Below are 22,778 nucleotides of genomic sequence, written 5' to 3' on the forward strand. Positions count from 1 at the left end.
CCATGGACAAGCTCCTGGAGTACCTTCCCTCAGCCGAAAAGGGGTATCTCCCCTACTACCTCTTCTTTGTAAGCCCCTCCGAGCAAACATAAGTTGGGTATTGTTCCCATAGCCCACTGACCACTGTCCTCCAGGTTTCCATCGTTGCCGTGGGCAACGCCATCCAGCCCTATGCGACCCTCCACTACACCCGGCGCATCTACAACGGCAAATTCGTCCCTAACCACAGCCTGCCGCCCGCTTCGGAGCGCTTCAACCCGGACGACAGCACAAACAAGCTCAAGCCGGCGTCGTCGACGGGCAAAGACGCCGCCAAGGCCGTCGACCAGATCACCCCGCTCGCGGGGCGTCTGTTCGGCACCTATACCTTCCTGGCCGGCGTCATTCGCTTCTATGCCTCGTATGAGATCGAGAACCCAGCCATGTACCAAATGGCACTGCTGACCCACGTGGTTGCGGCGGTGCACTTCACGTCCGAGACGTTCATCTTCAAGACGATTCGCTTCAGCGGCCCCCAGGCGTTCCCGTTCCTTGCGGCGTATAGTGGGACGCTGTGGATGCTGCTGCAGTACAACCACTATGTGCAGTGAAATGAGAGGAGAGAAAAGGAACGGGAAGGTAGAAAGGGGTTGAGTGCTGAGTAATGTTGCAACGTTCATGGTTGCCCTTGCTGAGCGCTCTTCTCAATGCCATATAACACTATTTTTGGTACCTAGTTGAAACTCACTTTAAAATTCTTCTTATAAGTGGATTGAGACGTCAACCCAGTCCAGGTTAACTTCCAGCAGACGACGGGTTACCTAGCGTCACAACACAGAAAGTCTGATCGCAGCAGGGGCCGAAACATGCTGGGGCGTCAGTTCAAGAAATTCATATTGGACCGCGCTACTCGTTCAGGCAGTTACAAGAAACAAGAAACTCGCTCTTCAGCAGTCTCCGTCACGCCCTCAACTACAGACATCATACTCCGTACCCCATGCCACATTTGAGCTTTCCATTCCACGATGTCCAGACAGCATACTCGTGGTGTCATGTTTTATTCGTGTCCGTGTTTATCTTCCCCGCAAAAGCCTCGTTGATCTTCCTATTCGCGATCGCCGCGCGCACCTTGTCGTCGTTAAGCTCGTCAATGACCATCTTCTTGAGAGCCTGGAGACGCTTGGTGAACTGCTCCTCGGTCTCGTCTTTTTTCGGGGCGTAGCCTTGCTGCAGAACGACATTCAGAGTGTTCTCGTCCAAGTCTTTCACGTCGACGGACGAAATCACCCAGGCTTGCAGCAAGGCGTTTTCACAGAGCGTTTTGAGGCCCTCGGATTTGAACTCGTAAAAGAACAAGAGATAGTCAACCCGATCTAAGACGATCATGAATGTCAACTCGCCAGGAGTCATCCTGCCAGACTTAGGGAGAGAAAACCTTACAGACACCGCCCAGAAAGCCAACAGCGATCGCGTAGCCTCTACGCTCACTCTGGTTGGACGAGACATTGCCAATGAGCTTGTTGAGAGCCGTACCGATTGTTGCCTGAACGCCTTGTAGCTAGATGACACAACATATGTCTCAATGGATGGAAAATATCTCTCAAGGATGGCTACGCGAACATACAACGTCGCCCTTGACAAAAGCTCCAATGGCATTGTTGATCTCATCTGCGGTCTGACTGATGTCGTTGGAGTACTTGGTGTAGGTTTGCCAATCCTTGGCTGTGACTTTGTCGATTGGTAGCAGTTTGGCCCCGGCGCTGGCCGTGTCGGAGACGATCTCATCAAAGAAGGCCTTGGCTTTGACTTCGCAGAGTGTATTCAGGGCGTTGAGGGCATCCGTGGCCTCGCCCTTCTTCTTTTGCACGTCGTCGAGGTCATCAATCACTTGGGAAATGGCGCCACCCATTTTCGAGATGGATGAAGGACAATGTTGGCCAAAGAGGACGGACGGACTGGATTCTTGTGCAATGAGACGTAGATGGTTCCAACGCCGTGTGGTTGTCTGTCATGTCTCCGTTAAGCAGTCACCTTATATGCATTATTTGGGCGTCCGGCCCAAGAAGCAGCGACAAAACGTTCGGACATGCCGTCTCCCCCGTCTGCCACTCAGGGACATGCGCTAATTCCAGGTTGACAGTTGATGCTTGGGCAGTCTTCCCAGCCTCTTCTCCATGTTGTCCAGTCCAGTCATGGCTTGCAGTCCGCAAACATAACACTGCAAAGCATCGGACTTCTGTGGAAGCAATCAATAGTTACTGTAGAGTAAGCGCTAATTACAGTATTGCTTCGGCGAATTGTCCTCATCAATGAGGGCTCTAGACGGTGGAGAGCTGAAATGCAAGACGCCATTTGATCCTGATAAACAAGTTGCTGTAGCCCACAACCCCTCACAGCAAAGCCAAATGAGATTAGATGTCAGCATTGATGATGGTAAACAAATCTCACGGTGTATCATAGGAATGGGCTGAAAGCAACAACGCAGGTGGAAAACCCTCACTTTTACACTTTTGGGCTGGCATTTGCTACGGGACAAGGAGGAAAAACGAAGAAACGACGCTGTGTGCCCCCCGATGTGTAGATTGTGCGAGTGGGTTCATGAATGGACAAATGCCACGGAGTATATGTGCCTGATCATTCTCAAGCTTCGGGTCTCGTCTCGAGTTGACCAAGTGTGACTTCACAGTTCCCTCATCTTGCAAGCCTTTCACGAGGAGAATCGTCGAAGCACCAGTCCGTCTCACTGTCTTGCTTTGAGGTCATCAAGACACTTTTTGGTTCAAGCAGCAAGGGAGGAGGAGGCAGGTGAAGGGCTGTAGCTAGAGAGGACTTGAAGGTATACCTAGGTACCTACTTACGAGTAATGAATTGGATCATCTAGCTCATGAACTGAGTCCTGAATCATCTCATAAGGGCGGCAATTCACATTCAGGGATGCATGTGTGCCTAGGCAACTTATATAACCAATAGACTGCGTCGCCGTTGGACACCTTGGCCGTTAGTCTTTCGACCAAGTTGCGCCCATCATCGAGCATACGGTTGTGTAGCAGTCAACTTCACTGGCTACCCAGATGTCAATATCCACCAAGACTGAGGTCGACTCCACGACAGCGAAGGCGACAAGTTTGACGAATACAATGCGGGATATGCAGCGCAATATCAACAACTTCCTTCCAATTGGACCGCGCTAAATGCGCTATTTGGGAGTATCCGCCAGGCAATCAACTACGCAGCTCATACCGATAACATGTCCCTCACGTTTATTTTGGCGGTAATTTCGTATAGGTCTGCCAGTCTTTTACTGTGACTTTGTCACTTGGTAACAGCTTTGCCCAGGGGCTGGCTGTACCGGAGACAGATCTCGCGAAAGTATTTATTATAATAAGCCTCGGCTTTGTTATCACAGAGCGTCCTATCATCCCACCTTGTCTTTTGGAGACCTCGAGGATTTGTTTCTTTTAGACGTCTTCTGGGCCTCCTCTGCACACCTAATAGTGGAGTTGTGGCTTTCACCGCACGGGTACAGCCCCTTAATAGAGTTACGTAGGGGGAATCGATGTAAACGTTACAGCATTCTTTGGGACCTGATCAGAAATGCTTTTTGTGAGATAATAGTGGAGAGATGAAATGCAAGACGCCATTTGACGTTGATAAACATGCTGCTCTGGCCCACAACCCCTCACAGCAAAGCGCAAATGAGATGTTAGTATTTTTGGTAGACAAACCTCACGGTATCAAATAAGGATAAGCCGATAGCACTCTACGCAGCTGGGCACCCCTCGTTTTGCGATCATGTGTTGATAATTGCTGCTGAATGAAGCTAGGTGGTGAAGAATCTCGGTTGAGCCTGGTGTGCGAGACGTCTGTACGTGAACGTATGGATGTCTGGATTATATATATATCTAACGGTCTGACCGCGTTTGATAACGACAAGTATCATATTTTGACCACGTAACTCAGTCCTCACAGGATCATTGAGTCTCTCCTTGGCCCAAGTCATCAGCAGCGTCATCATCTTTGCTTTCTCGACTTTTGTTGGGGCCTAACCAACATTCTCCCGAATCATCTTGAGCCCTACAACCTCCACTCTCTGCTTTACACTCTTCTAAACATCTCTTTACCTAACTGTAGGTTTCTACGTGGGAATCTCTAACAATACCGGAACATGTGCTGCGTTGTTGTTCTGTTCTCACAATGTTAACCCTGGTAATGAGGCTTCCCAATACTTGTACCAGACACAACATCCCTTCCGGTCCACATCATGGCCGACATCGATGCTGTCTTGAACCTTCTCCGCAACTTCCTGACTCTGAGACAAGCAAAGCGAATCCGTTGATGGTGTCATCAGTCAGTGCACCCTAGTCTCAAACGTACAACACTCTGAGATGCGGCTTGATGACGTTCACTGGAACAAATCTCCCTTGCAGTCTTAACTTCCCAATCCAGTTATTCATACTCCTCCATCAACAAATTCCCCTCCACCGCATTGGCAAACACTTCCACATTGCCCCCAATATGCGTCGAATGCGCCCAGGGTTTCGCCCTCACCTCCTCACGGACAGTCTTCGCAAAGCACCCTCCCCATCCACCTCTCGGGAACAGCTCGTGAACCGAGTCCCGCGTCGCCTCATGCACCAAGTACGGCCGGTGGCCGACATTGTCGTAAATCGTCGCCAGCTGCAAAACCTGGCCCAGCAGGGTGATGGTGCCCGGTCCGCCGAGGTCTTGGTGGCGGATGATGGCTTCGCAGACAGCTTCGGCTTGAGCCTGAGGGGCGGGGCCGAGGGAGGGCACGGTACTTGAAGGGGATGAGGCGGAAAGGAGTTCACGGGCCAAGATGCCGCCGTAAAATTCAAACGAGAGGCGTGTGGTGGTGAGGAAGGCGGGCGCGGTGCCGATGTCGTGGAGGAGGGAGGTTAGGGCGAGAGTGGAAGGGGAGAGGTGAGGCGAGTAAGAGGGGAATTGTTGGTTGAGGATGACCGTTGCTATTAATTACAGATGGGTGTATGAGAATGTAGAAGCGTATGATGGGAGATCCGAGGGAAGTTAATACCAAAGTAAAAGACTCGCATGGAGTGGTTGTATGTCTGCCATGGGAGTTGTTCCTTGACCCACGCCTCGACTCGGGCCACGAGAGGGTCGTCCGAGGGAAACTTGATGTCCTTTGCGTGGACGGGTGATGGCTTGTGGAGATAGGGTTTGCCTTGGAAGATAGCGTCGGCGTCAACGGGGACGGCAGTCCACCCGTGTGCAGACACAGCGTCGACTGTTGAGTTGGAGGACATGATGGCTGTCAGGGATGGAAGATAATAAGACAGGGGTGGGCTAATTCGACACGGGATAGTCGAATGGAAAAGACACAATTGAGCAGAAACCGTTCCTTGGAGGCAGCTTATATATCGAAATGCATCCTTGGCTAGCTGAGGAGTTTTGTCAAGATGACCATTAGTTCACGTTAACTCTTTACCTTATCTCCAAATGACGTTCTCGTCTGTTGGATTCGTCGCCCATTACCAATGCTGCTTCCCAAAGTCTTAGTAATCCATCAAGACACGAATAAGCTTCCTCGCGTCTCGGATGAACCGCGACCTCTGGGGCGTTCGCGACAAGTCTCGCCACATATGACACGTGCAATGTTAACCCCATAATTCCAGGTAGTGTGGAACGGATGACTAATTAATGAGCAACAACGAGGATGTGGTGAACATTTACAAACTATTAGGTATCTATTCAATTAAGCATTTCTGAGGAAATCTGCGAACGGAATTCCTGATGTATTGCATCTCGAAACTGGGCCATGGGGGAATGTCTTTTCTGTTTCCTGAAGCGGGAGTTGCTGGGCGCGATTTGTCAGCCCGAGACATGACTTGAGAATGGAGGATGAACTGGAAAGCCGAAGAGCTGGCAACACCAGCGAAAGCTTTGCTAAGAGCGGTCGTCGACAAGATCGATTTCACAAGATTTGGTCTGGCTTGACAACAGCGGGCCTGTCTGGTGGGCTTGCCTTGTGCTCCCTCCTTGTCTTCCTGAGGAAGTTCTCTTCCTGGAGACAGTCATGGACACGGAAGGGACACTCTGGCCCTGGTAATTTCTGCCTGAGATGATCAAACTGGGAAATTGCCTTGGAAACAGAAGTGATAAGTTCAAGTGTGATGAAGACGGAAGGCATAATTACCTCCCCCAGACAGCCATCATCGACGCACACAGCTTTCTCTCTCTCAGCTTCAATCAGTGGTCAAGTTGAACGGCATTGTAGGAGAGGAGGGCACGATACCTCTCGTCTCGAATTGGTCGAGAATCTCGGAGTTCTTGAACAATGGAAGGCTCGAAGTCTTGGGTCACACGCACAAAACTCTCCTCCTCTCCTTCCTTCATTTCTCAACCAGGAAGCCAACCGACTCTCCTCAACCCCCTCTCAACTACAGCAACTCACTCTCCGTTCGTTCTGCCAACCAACTCACCCAAGTCCGACTCCCACAAACAATCACCCTGGCCAACCGTCACCTCCTCTTCCTCCTCACCCTCCTAGCCTACATCACCTTCCCAACCACCGCCCTCAAAATCCCACCCAAGCTCCAAACCCTCTACACTTCCCTCCTCAACCCCAACAACACCTGCACTTTCCCCCTTGCAAGCGACTTCTACTCCTCCTCGCACAGCGACCCGACTCTCGTCTACTGCGGCGACCACCTTCCCGACTCCGCAATCATCTACCTCCAAGGCGTGAACGGCCAGCTGGCCGACATGGACGTCGATTGCGACGGGGAGCAGCAGCACCGCCACCACCACAAGACCAAAGACAAGAGATGCGGACGGAGCGAAGACACGCAGGGACAGACGGCGTTCAAGTAGTTGGTGGAGGGGTACGGAGTGGAGGGGGTGGAGGATTTGGATGCGGTGGTGCATCCGTATGTGGTGTTGGGGAATTCGGATGAGGTCTTCTTTCCTGAGAGGAATAATAACCGTAACTCGGACGAACCGTGGGCGACGTTCGATCCAAGACTGTATGGCGTCCAGCCCTTGTCGGTGGTTGCTGTTGTGTGCGGTGATGAGTTGGTACGTCCCTCACACATACTCTAAATCCCGCCACCTCCAACAACACTCCTTGATGATGCTAATCCCAACCCAACAGCATTACGCAGTCTGGGGCGACGTCAACGGTCCCGATGACCCTAAACCTCTCGTCGGCGAAGCCTCTTTGGCGCTCGCCACCGCTTGCTTTGGACGCCGCATGAACGGCAACAACGGCCACGGCGAGACGGACATGTTGTACATCGCATTTGCTGGGTTGGATGCGGTTCCTGGAGCTGACGGTGCCAAGTGGGACGCGAAGAACTGGAAGGAGTTTGAAACGAGTTTGGAGGAATTGGGAGATCAGCTTGTTCAAAGGATCGGGGCATGGGACGGTCGGTGAGATGAGAGTGAGGAGCAAGATGTGCGTCGGGTGGTTTACTTTTGATGTGTTCCATCTCGGGAAACAAGTCTCCTCCAGTTAATACCAACCAGCCTTGCCATCTGGATGAGCCGGTTCGAGACGGCACGGTACCCCAATAGATCTTGTTCGCTCCACTTTGTCATTGTCATTGACTTGCCCGAAGCTAGGCAATGGTTATTATGGGCTTGTGACTTCAATTGACTCTCTTTTGTCATCTGTCAGCGGTCTCTTCTACCAGATCTATCTGTGATATAGCAACAAAGCCATCACAGGGTATCAAACAACAACTCCTCTGAAAAGCCAGGAACCATCACTCCTTTCAGGGGAACGAAAAGAGATTTGGCCACACCTCAGCAAAAGGATCGCGTGAAGCAACATGAAAAAGAAACTAACTTGTTAGATTCATTCCATTTCTTGATTTCTCCAGACCCCTCCGTCCTCCCGTCTACTAAGAGACACTTAATAACTCCTGCCAAACATGCACCACTTCTCCGCCAACTTCCCACACTCCGGGTTCAAGCACTTTGTCTCACCCGGGACGATGCCGTCGGGCTGCTCGAACGGAATGCACAGCGACTTCATGCCCATGGACGGGGCCTTCTGACCGTCGGGGAGGGTATCGGCGCCGGCATCGCCATCGCTGACAGTCAGCTCCTTGATGCGCTTCTCGCACGGCTCCGTCAGGCAGTGCGGGATGAGGACGACATTCTTGGAGTCGAGAGCCGGGACAACGTCATCCCAGTTGGTGATGATCTTGCGGTGCTCGCGGTACGCGGCCTCGGCGCGGTTGTACATGTCTTGCTGGATGGTCTCGAGCAGGGCCGGGACGGCAGTGGCGAGGTCAGCGATGGGGATGGTGCCCTTCTCGCCCGTGTCGCGGCGGGCGTAGCTGACAACGTCCTTGGCGGCATCCTTGGGGCCGAACTCAATGCGGAGCGGCACACCCTTGAGCTCCCAGTCATTGAACTTCCAGGCCGGGGTGTAGCCGTCACGGAGATCGGACTTGGCGCGGACGCCGGCCTTCTTGAGAATGGCGAGGATCTCATCGAGGTGTTTGAGGTGCTTCTCCTTCTCCTCAGCGCTCATCTTGGCGGTCAAGCCGACGGGGATGAGGATGGATTGGATCTTGGCAATGCGAGGAGGAAGGACAAGACCCTTGTCGTCACCGTGAATCATGACCATGACACCGATGACACGGGTCGACAGGCCCCACGAGTTCTGCCAGACGTGGATGTGCTCGCCCTTCTTGTTAGGATTCTCGACCGTAATATCGAACATCTTGGAGAAGTTCTGGCCCAGGCAGTGAGAGGTGGCGCCCTGGATTCCGCGACCATTGGACGGGATGTAACCCTCGACGGTGGTGGTGTAGTAACCGCCGGCGAACTTCTCAGCCTCGGTCTTGCGTCCGCGAACAACCGGCACCGCGAGGAGCTGCTCATAGACACCAGCGTAAAGCTCAAGGATCTGAAGCACCTCCTCGGCGGCCTGTTCCTCGGTAAGGTGAGCGGTATGGCCCTCCTGCCAGAGGAACTCCCTCGCGCGAAGGAAGGGAGTGGTCTGCTTGGCTTCCCAACGAACGACGGAGTTCCATTGGTTCAACCGGAAGGGGAGGTCGCGGTGACTCCGAATCCACTTGGCATAGTCTATTTGTCGGGAAGGTTAATGGTGGTGACACGGCCAATCGCTGGAGGAATCTGACTCACAAGGATACATGACCGCTTCTGAGGTCGGACGAACCGCGACGCGAGTGTCCAGTTTCTTCTCACCACTAAAGGATGTTAGCATTGTCTCCCCTGATACAAAGCGACCAACACTGGTTCCAAAACTCACGCCATGGTGACCCAGGCCAATTCCGGGGCGAAACCCTCGACGTGGGCCTTCTCCTTCTCCAAAGACTTCTCGGACAAGAACAAGGGGAAGCTGGTCTCCTCAACACCCATGGCCTCGATGCGCTCCTGGAACCATTTCTTGATGACGTTCCAAATGTACATGGTGTTGGGGCGCATGATGAAGAAGCCCGAGATTTCGGTGTAGTACTCGATCAACTCGGCCTTGAGCACCACCTCCTGGTACCATTGAGAGAAGTTCTCCGACTTGGACACGGTGATGCCGATGATCTCGTCCGTCTTCTTGCCGCCGACGACAGGGAGAGCCGCTTGCTTTGCGGCCTTCTCGGCCTTGGCAGCAGCGGCCTTGGCCTGCTTCTCGGCCTTCTTCTGGGCGCTCTTGGACTGTTCCTTGCCGTCCTCCATGGTGGGAGATGTGTGGTTCGGAGACGTGTCGGACTGAGGTAGGTACGGGTGTGGTGGATTGAGGGCGATTTAAGACCGGAAGAGGAGAAGGACGCCGGGTGACAAGGACGGCGACGGCAAGGGATCGAGTAAGAAATCAAGGGCGGGCAGTGACGCGTGTCGGAGAGAGAGAGGGTGAGTCGGTCGGGTGGCAGTAAGGAAGTGAGTCAAGCACTGATAATAAAATTCCAGGTCGCGGACTGTGACACAGGGGAAATATGGAACAGCCACCAAGTCGGGTCTCCCCTGCCCCGCACCGCGACTGCTGGTTTATCGTGGGGACCAAACGAGGGGCAGTCGCGGCCAGTGACTGAACTGCGGGGCTGTCGTTGCTGCCACTGCTTGCCGGGTTCCCAAAGCTTATCGAAGGATGTTGACCAATCGTAGATTGCGATAAGAATAAATAAGTGGGTCAACAGTCCCGGCGGTGGGATAACCCCCCTCCGGCAAAAAGTTCAGGCCTGAAGCTGCGGGCGTGGAACCTTTGGAACCTCAGAGCTTGGAAATTGCTGGAGCCTCCATCAGATCAGTCCGTGACTTCACATTGTTTGACCTCACCAAACAACACAACAAAAACAACAACTTCGATTCCGTTGACAGCCCTCACCGCCCACCTTATCCTGCCATCATAATCCAACACCAGCCACGATGGGCTCCATGTTTGAGCAGTCGGGAACAGGAACCCTGTTCCTCGGAGGGCAGAAGATCTCAGGCCAAGACATCAGGGAACAAAATGGTGTGTTACCACTGGGATGCCCGTGGTGATGGTGCGGACCTGGTGGATGCTAACCAGCCTCACAGTCATGGCTACACAGGCCATCGCAAATATTGTCAAGAGCTCCTTTGGCCCAAGCGGCCTCGACAAGATGATGGTCGATGACATCGGTGTACGTTGCCCTGACCGCCGTTGAACCCCCGCCATACCGTACCTCCCCCCTAACTCGACGCCCAGGACGTGACTGTCACCAACGACGGCGCCACTATCCTCAGCCTACTCGATGTCGAACACCCCGCCGGCAAGATCCTGGTCGATCTCGCGCACCAGCAGGATAAGGAGGTCGGAGACGGCACAACATCTGTCGTCCTCATCGCCGCTGAGCTGCTCAGGAGAGGCAACGAGCTCATGAAGAACCGGATACACCCCACCACCATCATCACGGGCTACCGCCTGGCCCTCCGCGAGGCCGTCAAGTACATGAACGAGCATGTCAGCATCAAGGTGGAGAACCTGGGCCGCGAGTCCTTGATCAACATTGCCAAGACGTCCATGTCCAGCAAGATCATCGGTGCCGACTCGGACTTCTTCGCCAACATGGTGGTGGACGCCATCCAGTCCGTCAAGACGGTCAACAACAAGAACGAGGCCAAGTACCCGGTCAAAGCCGTCAACATCCTCAAGGCCCACGGCAAGGGCGCCCTCGAGTCCATGCTCGTCAAGGGCTATGCGCTCAACTGCACCGTTGCCTCGCAGGCCATGCCTACGCGGATAACCGACGCCAAGATTGCTTGCCTCGACATGAACCTTCACAAGGAGCGTATGAAGTTGGGCGTGCAGATCACCATCGATGACCCGGACCAGCTCGAGGCGATCCGTGCCCGTGAGTCCACCTTGGTTTTGGAGCGTGTCGAGATGATCCTCAAGGCGGGCGCCAACGTCGTGCTCACGACCAAGGGCATCGACGACCTCTGCCTCAAGATGTTTGTGGAGCGGGGCGCCATGGCGGTGCGTCGCTGCAAGAAGGAGGATCTCCGCCGCATCGCCAAGGCCACTGGCGCCACTCTTCTCAGCACGCTCTCAGATCTCAACGGCGACGAGAAGTTCGAACCGTCGTACCTGGGCCACGCCGAGGAGGTGGTTCAGGAGCGCATCTCGGACGACGAGTGCATCCTGATCAAGGGCACCAAGGCGCACTCGTCGGCGTCCATCATCCTGCGCGGGCCCAACGACTTCCAGCTCGACGAGATGGAGCGGTCGGTGCACGACAGCCTATGCGCCGTCAAGAGGACCCTCGAGAGCGGGAGCATCGTTCCCGGCGGCGGCGCCGTCGAGACGGCGCTGCACATCTACCTGGAGGAGTTTGCGGGCACCGTCTTCTCGCGCGAGCAGCTGGCGGTGGGCGAGTTTGCGCAGTCGCTGCTCGTCATTCCCAAGACGCTGGCCGTCAACGCGGCCAAGGACGCGTCGGAGCTAGTGGCGCAGCTGCGGTCGCGGCACGCGCTGTCGCAGCGCATCGCCGAGGGCGAGGCCAACGAGGATGAGAAGACGGTGGCGCGCAAGAAGGCTTACAAGAACTACGGCTTGGATCTGACGCGGGGCAAGGTGGTGGATTCCATCAAGGCGGGCGTGGTGGAGCCCAGCATCAGCAAGATTCGCCAGCTCAAGAGCGCCGTTGAGGCCTGCATCAGCATCATGCGGATTGACACGCTGATCAAGTTGGACCCGGAGCCCCAGCCGGAGGATGACGGGCATGATCATTAAATGGGAGGAGAGGACATACACATACATGTAGGGAAAATACAGGCGAATATAATGCAAAAAGTCCATGTCAAGAACCAACGTCGGCTCTCGGTATCTGGGCACTGCTGATCTTATCCTTTTGTTTGTTTTTGGCTGCTTTCCATCCCCGCATGGCGTCCAATTCCAGCGTACGAAGGACCTGTTCCGCATCCCTGGATCCTTGACTTTGGGCCATCTCAGGTAACTCAGGGCTACGGTGGACCCTCGTGATCCCTGCCGGCGCCGATGCAGAAGCGCTGCTCGGGCGCCCCGCCCCGCGTCCCGGCCCCTCAGCTGAGCCGTTGCAAGCCGCGATTCTCCGAGTATTCCGGCGCCGAAACCCCGTTTCGCCGCTCTGGCTCTCCCGACTTCCCCTCCTTGCCTTCACGGAGCGGAACCGCACTTGATTATGGAGGAGAGGCGGTGACGTAAAACACGCGGTTTGTTTGCCAAGTAAGCTTTGTGATTGTACTGTATGTACATAGAACCCCCTTCCCCTTGTCCCGGCCCAATCCCGGCCAGAGGGGGAGCAGATGACCTCTTCCGGAGTCAAGGGGAGCCAATGGCTGGTGACGGAAGAGGCGTTCTTTGGATGTTTGGACGTGAGGAGGTCGCGTGGTTGTTGGCTGGCACTGTACTGTGGAAAGGAGCAGATCTGTGTGTTTCTTATCTTGGTTGAGGACTTGGAACGCCGGAGGAGGCTGGCTGGCTGGCAGATGGCAGACTAACAATGGATCAACGGAACAGCGCCGCAGCAGAGTGTCAACCAACCCCCCCTGGCAGGTCTCGCCCGAAGTTACCTAAGGTATGTTATCGGGACTCTGGATGGATATCCACTTCCACACCGATGGTTTGAGGCGTCTGCTTTGGTTCTAGGGCGTCTCTTTCCTTGGTTCCGTTGTAAGATTTAAGTTTCTCCTCGTCCACGTGCCGGGCCGTTAGGATATCTTAAGAGGGACCGGGGCTCGGATTAGGTTTCTTTGTTCTCAACCGCCCACTCAGGTAGCTTTGTGCCCTGACTTCGATATCCTTATGTAGCAACATTGAATACCATCATCACTTCTTGATCTCTCAACCTCCCGTACCTCGCCGACTCGATAACGTTCAAACATGGTCGCCCCCGAGCTCCCGTTGTCGTCCTCCAGCGACGTGGCCACCTTCCATGATCTCCCTGATGCCTCATCTCCGGAACTGGTCCTTGTCCATCCGACTCCCGCAGAACTCGCGCGTACCTGGCGCCACACCTACCCCAAATGGGGCTCCGCCCTGCCCCGGGAACAGGATTACCTCGAGCGCGAGGCCTACCTGACCACGGCCCCGCTCGGCCGTGACGGGGGCCTGACCCGCTGGATCTTGACCGTGCGCGGCATGAAACCTGGAGAGAGGCCGATCCTGTCGTCGTGCGAGAGTTTGAGGAAGAGGGCTGTTGTTGCGCGTCCTCAGAAGAACAAGAAGAAGGTGAACGGGACAACGGAGGAGGATAAGAAGTCCGGGGAAGAGGAAGTGGTAGTGGTGGACGGCATCGCCCACGCCATCGGCAGCGTCTTCACCGAACCCGCCTACCGGGGACGCGGGTACGCTTCGCGTATGATGCGCGAGGTGGGCGAGAAGCTCCGGACGTGGCAGGCCGAGCGGACCGGCAGCCCGCGCACCCTCTTCTCAGTCCTCTACAGCGACATCGGCAAGCACTTTTACTCGCGCCATGGCTGGGCCGCGTACCCGAGCACGCACGTCTCATTCAAGCCCGCCGCTGTTATTACTACCACCGCCAGCGCAACCGCCGGGGTGGACTCAAACACCACTCCCCCAGGCTCTCCTCTGCCCAACAACAACATGACCAACACCGACCCATCCCGCGTCTCTCCACCCCCATCCCCATCAACCACCACCAGAAGCACCACCACCTCCGTCTCCTCCAAACCCACCGGAACACCAAAAGCCCACCCCCTAGGCTACCACGAACTCGCCGAGCTCTGCGCGACCGACGAGCGCCTTCTCCGCTCCCACCTCGCCCGCTCCCACAAACCCAAACCCACGGCCGCCATCCTCCCCGACCTCGACGCCATGCTCTGGCACCTGATGCGCGAGGACTTCATGACCAAGCGCATCTTCGGGCACACGCCCACCATCCGAGGCGCGGTGGCGGGCGAGCGGGAAAAGGGAAACCGGGTCTGGGCGGTTTGGATGCGCGCGTACTACGGCGGGGTGGACAGGCCCGAGGGGAATACGCTGCACATACTCCGGGTGGTGGTCGAGAACGAAAACGAAGAAGAGGATGGTGGGAAGGAGGAGAATGAGAAGGAGCAGGCGGCGGCGTTGGGGGAGATTATCAAGCTTGCCCAACAAGAAGCGGTGGCGTGGAGGACGGGGGAGGTGCAGGTGTGGAATCCCACGGGAACCGTGGCAAGGTTGCTGGAGAAGTGCGGGATTGGGTTTGAGAGGGTCGAGAGGGAGGTGGAAAGTATTCCGAGCTTGATGTGGTATGGGGATGATAATGGGGAGGGTGATGATGATGATGGTGAGCAGGGGGTTGGTGGTGGTGGTAGTGTGGTTGAGTGGGTGGCGAATGAGAAGTATGCGTGGTTTTGAGGGAGGGAGGGAGGAGGTTTGGAGTTGATGATGAGGGGGAAGTTGGGATCACGGTCCGATGATGGTGAACGTTAGGAGGAGGAGAGGCATCCATCTTCCATCTCGCGGATGGCGGCTGGCGTCGGGAGTTTGGCTGGTCATGAACACCTAGAATACCATCTCACCAGTTTCGGACCCGAATAACAAGAAGCATGAGTCTATATCTGATGATTACAAGCCGGAGTGAGCAATACTGTACATAACCCAGAAATCTACCAACCAGCCCTATCTATACCCCGACCCAACCTCAACTCCCATTCACATCTCTATCATCTCCGCTGCTTCAGCAAGCAATGCTCTCCCCACCTCCTCTTCAACCAGTCCGGCACAAACGGCTCCGGCAACCACATCGCCCTCGCCAGGAAGTGCGTCCTCTCGGCGTCAAGGAAAGGCAAGCACTGCACCACCTCCCAGCGATCCACATCCTTGGCATAATCCGGCTCGTTCGGCGGCAGCTGCTGCTCCCCCCTCTCCGGGTAGCGCGTGTCCACCAGAAACACGCACGACCTCAGATCCACATACTTGCCCGGATCCTCCTCGTTCCGGTCGTTCAGCCCGCTGGTCGGCAGCCAGGTGCCGCTCCAGAACCCGAACCCGGTCCTCGCCTCGGAAAACTCGCCCGGCAGCAGGCCGCGGAACTCGGAGCGCACCCACTTCGCGTGCATGTCCTTGGGCAGGAAGAAGGACGACGGGAAGCGGTACCAGTCCTTGCCGAAGCAGACCGTGTCTTCCAGCCCGCCGATCTGCTTCAGCGGGGCATACAGCGCCATCGGCGCGTGGTAGGCCGAGTACAGTCCCCAGATGCGCGCGAGACCGAGGTCCATGGCGGCGAGCAGCACGGCCGCGACGGCGACCAGCTTGAGACGGGACGGGATGCGGCCGATGAGCGAGGCCGGGTCCGCGTTGCCGAAGGCGGCGAGGAGGGTGTGCATAGCCAACGCGGCGTTGAGGGCCAGGAAGGGATACGCGGGGTACATGAAGCGCTCTTCCTTGTGGGGTTGGAGGGTGAAGATGGCGAGCCACATGTAGAAGGGGGTGAGGAAGACGACGGTGCGCAGGCCGGATTGGAACGTCTCGCCGGGGTTGCGGCGGGAGAAGAGCTTTTGCAGGAGGAAGATGGGGAGGGAGAGAAGGGCGAGGATGAACCAGATGTTGAAGTTCAGGAGGAGGTTCTTGAAATAGAAGTCCCATGGCTCGGTGCCGTAGAGGTTGGGCCCGCCAGTTTTGGAGAAGATGTTGTACTTAATGATGTTCCAAGTGACGATTTCAAATTTCCGGTAGAAGAAGGTGTTGATGGCGCTATCGATGGCCTGGGAAGTTGTCAGCCACCAGTGGAAACCCAAAGCGTTGAGAGGGAAAATACATACCGCAAACAAGATTGCCGCAGCAATACCCCGGAAGATGCGGATAAAACACTCAAAGCGACGCTCAATGTCACTGACGACAGCAAAAAAGAGCTCCTCAGCCACAAACGGGGCACAAAGCGCCGCGGCAAACGGCCATCCGAGAACTCCGCCAACGGCGAACCATGCCATGGCCTGAGACGTCTTGATGCCGCCGCGCCAGTTCAGGAAGCAAGCAGCACCCACCATGGCCATGTACATGGCGAAGCTGGACGGGAGGAAGGCGGTGCTGGCGTGGAAGTTGCCCGGGCTGAAGACCAGAGCAAAGATGAAGAGCAGGCCGACGCGCGCGTTCAGGGCCAGGCAAATGGCGCGCCACATGAGAGTCTGGCAGAGGGCGCAGGCAAAGGCGAGGATGTAGCGGAGGAAGTAGAACTCGGCCACCTTGGAGGAGCGAGGCAGCAGGCGGCGGAGGTTGACGCCGACAGCATGGAGGGCAATGTACAGCCAGCTCCGGATGGCGTAGTCGGGCGAGTACTCCCAGGTCTGCAGGCCATAGCCATGGCTGAGGTAATGTGTGGGCTCCCAGTAGTTGAAAGTCTCGTCGCAATCCTGGATGGGGGAGAAGAGGGCGGCAACGAGGTTGGCGGCGAGGAAGAAGTAGAAAGCGGTGATGGGCTCGATGGCGAAGGTGTCCTTGAGAGCTCTGGAGAGAAGGGGGAAGAAAGGATATTGTCAGTATTTGACAGCTACATGGAGCAATGAATCCGGCAAGCATGTCATTCAGGGGCAACTCACTTCTTCCGCGCGTGTTTGGCAGCTGGATGAACAAACTCTCGTTTCTTGGTTCCTGGTGTTGATGTCTGTCCCGCGTCTTCGGCACCAGACGAGGGCTTGGTGCCCGTAGGATTGGGTGCCATTGCTGCACCAGAACTATGTTGTTGAGGGGTGACTTGCTCGAAGTGAGTGTATATATCACAGCCCAGCCTCAACACCGTGAATGGAGTTGTAGATGGTGGTGATGGTCCCAACCTCCTTGGTGACCTCCTTGGTGACCTCCTTGACGCTGCCCAAACACCACAAACAAGCTAAACAAGAATGTTGAATGTTGAGCTTCAGCTCAGCTGCAGACCCACCTTCAGCTCCCTCCATCAGCTTCTCAGAACCCAAAATCACGTGAAGTGGATGTTCGGTGACATGAGGCTCTCCGTGCCATGAGGCGCTAGTCCGGATATGGATTAGCGTCGCCGTTGTGGTCCGTGCGTGTCGCGTGGCAGCGTCGCGTTCAGATGCATTTCTGCAATTGGAATCACTTTTCGATTTTTTCTCTTCTCTCCAGAGTGAACAACGACTTTTTTTTCTTTCACGTTTCGTGAAGACCGCGCCCGCCCTCTCCCCCGAGTCGTTTTGTGAGTATTCCAAGTCCCTCATATATATTCTTGATAAGCTTAAACATTTTATTTGCTGACCTGTTTCTTTTCTGTCGCATGATAGGCCAAAGTTCACTCTTTTTTGTGTCGCCGAGACCCCGCGCCCCGCCGGCATCATGGCCGGCACTGAGATCCCCGGCCTGGGGCACGCCCGGGCTGGTGAGAAGTTGCCGGAGGCGAATTTCGCCCCGGCCAGCCTGGAAGCTGCTGCGGTAAGTTTTGTTTGTTTATTCCCCTTTTTCTTTGGTCGGTCACAAGCAGATTGTGAGACAACTCTCGACGATCAAGTTGGGGGGAAGTCGTGTCGATCCAAACATGAGACCATGTCTCTTGGATGGATGGACCTGAGGTGCTTGGGCCTTCAGCAGGACATGTGCTTGTTGTCAACAACCGCCCTCGACCAATCGGGAGTTTACGCCACCAGATAGTTTGGAATTCGACGGGCATTTTCCCGTCCTCAATCTGAGGTCTGGAACCAGACAGCCGGTCTCTTGAGAGGAGCCTTGGGGATCATCTCAAGGGGAAAGCTTGTCTTGAGCTTGTCCAACAACTACCTTCCGTTACTCGATCCGCGACCCTCTGTCGGTCAATCTGCGACTCGGTGGGCAGCATCTTCCGCGACTCTCTCTGTTGTGTCTTCCGAGACTCTCTGGGTTGCGTCATCCGCGGCCCTCTAAGTCGGCCGAGCCGCGACTTGGAGCACTCACGGCCTTGCGGCCTTGTCATCCTGGGGTCGTGGTTCTCTGAGTGTCCAAGTCCTCAGAGGGTTGCAAGCTCTCAGAGGGTGCACGTTTCCAGAGAGTCACAGGCGCTCAAAGGATCGCAAGCGGTCAGACGGTGCAAACGGTCAGAGGGTGCAAACGGTCAGCGGCGGGGGACACAGTTTCACACTGCGCGGGTCCCTTGGAGGGAATTCATTCATACCCCTCCTGCGCACCCCTCCTGCGATTTTACACTTTTTTCTCCCACTTTCTTCCCATCTTCCCACAGGTTTGCTGACGACTCTCGTGTTTTCTACAGAAGCAGCAACAGCAACAACAACAGCAAGCTCGGCCCATCGCTGAAGCCGAGCTCAGCGACACCTCCACCCTTGCGGGCGACATGCACGACGAACAGACCCGCGCGATGGTGGCCGCGCTAAGCATTGCCACCCCGGCTGCCCCTCAGCAGCCGGCCGACGAGAATGGCGTGGCTGGCGCCCAAGACCAGCCTGACAATGCCGACGCTGGCGGCGAAGCCCAGCGGTCTGACCCTGGCGACGGGGCGGGCGACGATGAGGGTCGCGAGTGGGCGACCGATTCGTCGCCTTACTCGTCGTCCAGCGAGTCGGACGACGATGACGATGATGACGACGACGAGGCTGGCGGGGACTACCCGCTCCTCAGTGTCGAGGAGACTGCACGCCTGTTGATGGCGGGCGATGCTGATGATGATGACGGGGTTAAGGACCCGGGTGCCCCGCCGCGCACCAAGAACGAGCTTCCGGAGGAGATCCTCCCGAAGCCAGACGTCACCATCACGCCCGACATGCATATCGAGCGTCTCGGCGAGGTCCTTTCCATCGTCGAGAACACCGTCCTCATCAAGTCTGCCACGTCGGGCGAGCAGACTGTTTTCGATATCGGCACCGTTCTCTGCAAAGAGGACCGCACGGTCATTGGGCAACTTGCCGATATTATCGGCCAAGTTACCAGCCCAATGTACCTGGTGAGGTACAATGACAAGAAGGAGGCCCTGGATCTCGGTCTGGCTGTTGGCGTGCCGATTTTTTACTCGACCGACCACGCCAAGACTGTTTTTGTACAGCCTCTTCGCCAGGCCAAGTACACCGATGCCAGCGGCTGGTACGATGAAGAGCCCCCGATCGAGGAACAGGAGTTTTCGGACGACGAACAGGAAGCCGAGGCGAGGCGCCAGAGGAGGAATCGGAGGCGGGGCAACCCAAGGCCCCAAAACCGCAACACAGGCCCGGCCCCGGATGTTCTGAATTACGACGAGGGCGAAATCCCTCCGTCTCCTCCGCATCCTCAGTCCTCTGGCCGCGGCGGCCCAGCGAACAACCGGAACGCGGGCTTCGATCGCCGCAATGATAGGCGCGACCATCAGCGCGACAATCATCACAGTCAGCGCGGCGCACCTCGTTCTGGTCGCGGTGGTCGTGGTGGTTTCGGTTCTCGTGACAGGTACGACGACCGCCATCCGTCTTCTTCTCACCAACCGGTCGAGCATCAAGCGGTTTACCCTGCCAATCCCCTTGTCTATGGGCCGCCTCTTCCTCCAAACTTTGGCGGCTACCAGTTCGGCTACCAACAAGCTCCTCAGTCGCAAGCTGCTCAGTCACAAGCTCCGACCATGCCGAACCCGGTCGCGAGGGGCACCATCAACGTGCCAAACTACCCTGGCTTTCCGGTTCAGCAACCTCAGTACCAGCAGCAGGGACAGGCAGCTCCAGCTCTGCCTCAACTGTACGGACTTCCGCCGCCACCTCAGTGGCCGATCCAGCAACCGACTCAAGGTTCCACCAACGCCTATGGTGGCTACAACCAGCAGCCCGGGTCGACTTCGCAACAAGGCAATCAACAATACTGGCCTTATAACCAGGGTGGCTTTGGCTACGGCCAGCCCCCGAGCCAGTAAACCACCAACATCAATAACCCCCCACCGATGACCGCCGGTGGGCCATTGACGACAACCGGCCCTAGTTTTCTGCGCTGTCCCACAGCCAGCAAGCGGTTCTAGGGGCGCGGTCCTCTTCTCGTGCGACGTGCAGCCGACAAAACAATAATATCGATAACCCCCCGCCGATGATCGCCGGTGGGCCATGGACGACGACCAGCCCTAGTTGCCTGCGTCATTTTTAACGACCAGACGAGCGATCCTAGGGGCTCGGCCTTTCACTCGAGCGGCACGTACGACAGCACGAATGTTTGATCTTTTCTCATGTACGAGTTCTTCCAATGACATGATGCGTTGACGACAAGGGACCACAACAACACATGACCTGAGCTGGAGTTGCCACACGACATTTTCGCGCCCGGCGGGTCTTTTCATCTCCGCAACCACGGGACCACGGAACGGTGAACAGCGAGCAGCCAACATGATCCATCATTGATCGTCGATCTGGGTTGTTTTTTTTCGGGATGACCACGGCATGGCGCAACGCGGTTCGGATGGGGAGATATGGATGCATTTGTTTCGGGGACGGAGAGATGATTTCATGTACTGGCATGGATGGGATGGCGTGGCCCATATACCACCGACAGGCGGCGCATTTTTGTTCGTGCATGATGGGGAACTGGGACAACCGGATAGGGTTTCTTTCATGTAGATGGTGGCTCGGCACTGGGAAACGGCGTTGGTGGTTGATCGGGATGATGGATTTTGTTGGACTTCTTTTCATGGTCATGGTGGTTGATGATGATGAGGTTTTCTCTGTTTTTGCTTGTGGGATTATGGCACTGCATGATATGGCATGGAATCACTCAGATAGGGCCCGGTAATCACAAGAGGGTGAGGCCCGTTTGTTTGTGGGTGATGGACTTTGACTTCTTCTCTTGTGACTTGGGTGATTGTGATTTGACCCGTGATTGGTGATGATGTGGTTATGTGTGCGAGAGAGTAACCAGATATGCCAGCCCTATACCGTGTTGTCGACGATGAGCCTCACCTTCGTCAAAGGTGCCGTCAGATGACTGAACGTGACTTGATGCTCGAGATCAAGGTGCTCCATCCCCGTCATGGTCACCTCGTCATAATTCATGGTCTGGACACGTGAAAGGGCGTGGGGTATGGACAAACGCACAGCTTGATGCTGAGAAGTTGCTCGGCTTACGGTATTACAAGATGAGATCAAACCGTGTCAAGCCAGGCCATGGGACGGAATCGTTGCCGGCCCTGCTGCCATCCTCCGACTCTCTGGCAGCGGGTAGGCACGTCATGACGGATCAAGGATGTCTCAGATCGCGCTGGAATGAGGATGTGCAGATCTATGTTTCTGCAGGGTGTTTTCATGTGGATGAACATTTTGTCTTATTGCTTACTTCTACGTACCAGGGGATGGGTTGTGGATGTGGGATTGGTGACGGGATGAGTGGCGTACAGGATGACTGATCCCTTGATCAGGGAAGTCAGATACGGGAGTCTCAAAAACTTAATACACACAGCGAACCTGGAAGCTGATGATGATGGTGGGGATCATTTGCTGTTGTTCTGTTCCGACGGGTGGTGTTCCCGTCATCCCATCCATCTTGGTTACCTAGAATGGGACCGCGGAGCGGCTCTAGAGCCTCAACCCTTAAGATGGAATCATCCAATGGTTGTTGAGGTTCAACCGTTTGTCGACCCGGGCGGCCCGTCCAAGGCTTCTTGTTCTAAGCCCCCCAGACAAACCCCGTTTCTCATCTTCCACGTGGAGGTGACGAAACGCGGGAAGAGCAGAAAGAAACATGGGGAGTAAGCAAAGCCACCTTTGCTCCATATCTCACTGTCAGACAGAGTGGGACACCACAACGGTTACGTATGCGAGGAATGGATGAAGAAAAACACCTTCCTGACTGGACACCGCGGGCCGCTAGGCTGGGGGATTTGGATGCTGGATTGCGTCATCGAGCCAGAGGGATTACAAGGTTCAATAGGACGTAGAGATATAGATGGGATGGATACACGAGGTTATTTGGGTCAATTCCCGGTTCTGTGGCTGTCTATGCCAGAAGACCGGGCAGAATCGCAAGCGGCACGGTAGTTGTTTGCACTTTTCCTTTCCGTCGGGAGGAGGGAAGTAAGTGAGATGTGATCGACGACGGACGGACGGCAGATGCGTTTGTGGGTTTTGCCTCTGTCCGACCGTCTCTCTCACATCGGACATCGGGCAGCTATGGAGCTAGTAGCAGCCGCATGGTTTGGATAATCCGATGACATGAGAAAGAAGATGTGTGGATTAAGTCGATACGAAACCTATTATTGCTGTCGGTCTCATGGTGGTGGTGATGGCTTTGCCGCACCGAGAATAGAAACTCCGAAGAGACATAGGGGCGAACCTATTCCTCGGACAGCTACTCGTTGGTTGAGTTGAAGGCTGGCGAGCGTGCGGCGCAAGCCAGCAGGTTTTGTAAGAGAAACCTGCTGCGGCCACAGTGGTGCCGCCCGACGGCTGGCCTCGAGTTTGGGCTCAGCCCT

At 55.7% G+C, this 22,778-nt stretch overlaps 10 protein-coding genes across 10 annotated transcripts; 5 read left to right on the top strand and 5 right to left on the bottom strand.

Annotated features, from left to right (window-relative positions):
* Positions 1-2: 2 nt before the first annotated feature.
* On the top strand, positions 3-590 carry VTJ04DRAFT_5184 (uncharacterized protein; the record flags this gene model as incomplete). Its single annotated transcript, XM_069363272.1, has 2 exons — positions 3-68; positions 135-590. 2 exons carry the CDS (start codon positions 3-5, stop codon positions 588-590), a joined length of 522 nt encoding a protein of 173 aa, XP_069220135.1.
* A 439-nt stretch (positions 591-1,029) lies between these two features.
* Positions 1,030-1,888, bottom strand: VTJ04DRAFT_5185 (uncharacterized protein; the record flags this gene model as incomplete). The annotated part of the gene is made up of 3 exons (XM_069363273.1): positions 1,030-1,352; positions 1,420-1,537; positions 1,604-1,888. 3 exons carry the CDS (start codon positions 1,886-1,888, stop codon positions 1,030-1,032), a joined length of 726 nt encoding a protein of 241 aa, XP_069220136.1.
* Positions 1,889-4,425: 2,537 nt separating this feature from the next.
* Positions 4,426-5,264, bottom strand: VTJ04DRAFT_5186 (uncharacterized protein; the record flags this gene model as incomplete). Its single annotated transcript, XM_069363274.1, has 2 exons — positions 4,426-4,964; positions 5,033-5,264. 2 exons carry the CDS (start codon positions 5,262-5,264, stop codon positions 4,426-4,428), a joined length of 771 nt encoding a protein of 256 aa, XP_069220137.1.
* Positions 5,265-6,034: 770 nt separating this feature from the next.
* On the top strand, positions 6,035-7,393 carry VTJ04DRAFT_5187 (uncharacterized protein; the record flags this gene model as incomplete). The annotated part of the gene is made up of 4 exons (XM_069363275.1): positions 6,035-6,063; positions 6,366-6,729; positions 6,832-7,035; positions 7,112-7,393. The coding sequence occupies 4 exons, from the start codon at positions 6,035-6,037 to the stop codon at positions 7,391-7,393; spliced, it is 879 nt and encodes a 292-aa protein (XP_069220138.1).
* Positions 7,394-7,873: 480 nt separating this feature from the next.
* VTJ04DRAFT_5188 (uncharacterized protein) lies at positions 7,874-9,666 on the bottom strand (the record flags this gene model as incomplete). The annotated part of the gene is made up of 3 exons (XM_069363276.1): positions 7,874-9,057; positions 9,118-9,182; positions 9,245-9,666. The coding sequence occupies 3 exons, from the start codon at positions 9,664-9,666 to the stop codon at positions 7,874-7,876; spliced, it is 1,671 nt and encodes a 556-aa protein (XP_069220139.1).
* Positions 9,667-10,353: 687 nt separating this feature from the next.
* VTJ04DRAFT_5189 (uncharacterized protein) lies at positions 10,354-12,184 on the top strand (the record flags this gene model as incomplete). The annotated part of the gene is made up of 3 exons (XM_069363277.1): positions 10,354-10,441; positions 10,507-10,592; positions 10,658-12,184. The coding sequence occupies 3 exons, from the start codon at positions 10,354-10,356 to the stop codon at positions 12,182-12,184; spliced, it is 1,701 nt and encodes a 566-aa protein (XP_069220140.1).
* A 1,128-nt stretch (positions 12,185-13,312) lies between these two features.
* VTJ04DRAFT_5190 (uncharacterized protein) lies at positions 13,313-14,791 on the top strand (the record flags this gene model as incomplete). Its single annotated transcript, XM_069363279.1, has 1 exon — positions 13,313-14,791. The coding sequence occupies one exon, from the start codon at positions 13,313-13,315 to the stop codon at positions 14,789-14,791; it is 1,479 nt and encodes a 492-aa protein (XP_069220141.1).
* Positions 14,792-15,099: 308 nt separating this feature from the next.
* VTJ04DRAFT_5191 (uncharacterized protein) lies at positions 15,100-17,093 on the bottom strand (the record flags this gene model as incomplete). The annotated part of the gene is made up of 3 exons (XM_069363280.1): positions 15,100-16,140; positions 16,198-16,879; positions 16,972-17,093. 3 exons carry the CDS (start codon positions 17,091-17,093, stop codon positions 15,100-15,102), a joined length of 1,845 nt encoding a protein of 614 aa, XP_069220142.1.
* Positions 17,094-17,719: 626 nt separating this feature from the next.
* Positions 17,720-20,240, top strand: VTJ04DRAFT_5192 (uncharacterized protein; the record flags this gene model as incomplete). The annotated part of the gene is made up of 2 exons (XM_069363281.1): positions 17,720-17,815; positions 18,624-20,240. The coding sequence occupies 2 exons, from the start codon at positions 17,720-17,722 to the stop codon at positions 20,238-20,240; spliced, it is 1,713 nt and encodes a 570-aa protein (XP_069220143.1).
* Positions 20,241-20,541: 301 nt separating this feature from the next.
* VTJ04DRAFT_5193 (uncharacterized protein) lies at positions 20,542-21,009 on the bottom strand (the record flags this gene model as incomplete). Its single annotated transcript, XM_069363282.1, has 1 exon — positions 20,542-21,009. The coding sequence occupies one exon, from the start codon at positions 21,007-21,009 to the stop codon at positions 20,542-20,544; it is 468 nt and encodes a 155-aa protein (XP_069220144.1).
* Between the last annotated feature and the right edge of the window lie 1,769 nt (positions 21,010-22,778).

The sequence above is a fragment of the Mycothermus thermophilus genome (assembly GCF_041956435.1).
Source record: "Mycothermus thermophilus strain CBS 625.91 unplaced genomic scaffold VTJ04scaffold_3, whole genome shotgun sequence".
In the NCBI taxonomy this organism is placed as follows: domain Eukaryota; kingdom Fungi; phylum Ascomycota; class Sordariomycetes; order Sordariales; family Chaetomiaceae; genus Mycothermus; species Mycothermus thermophilus.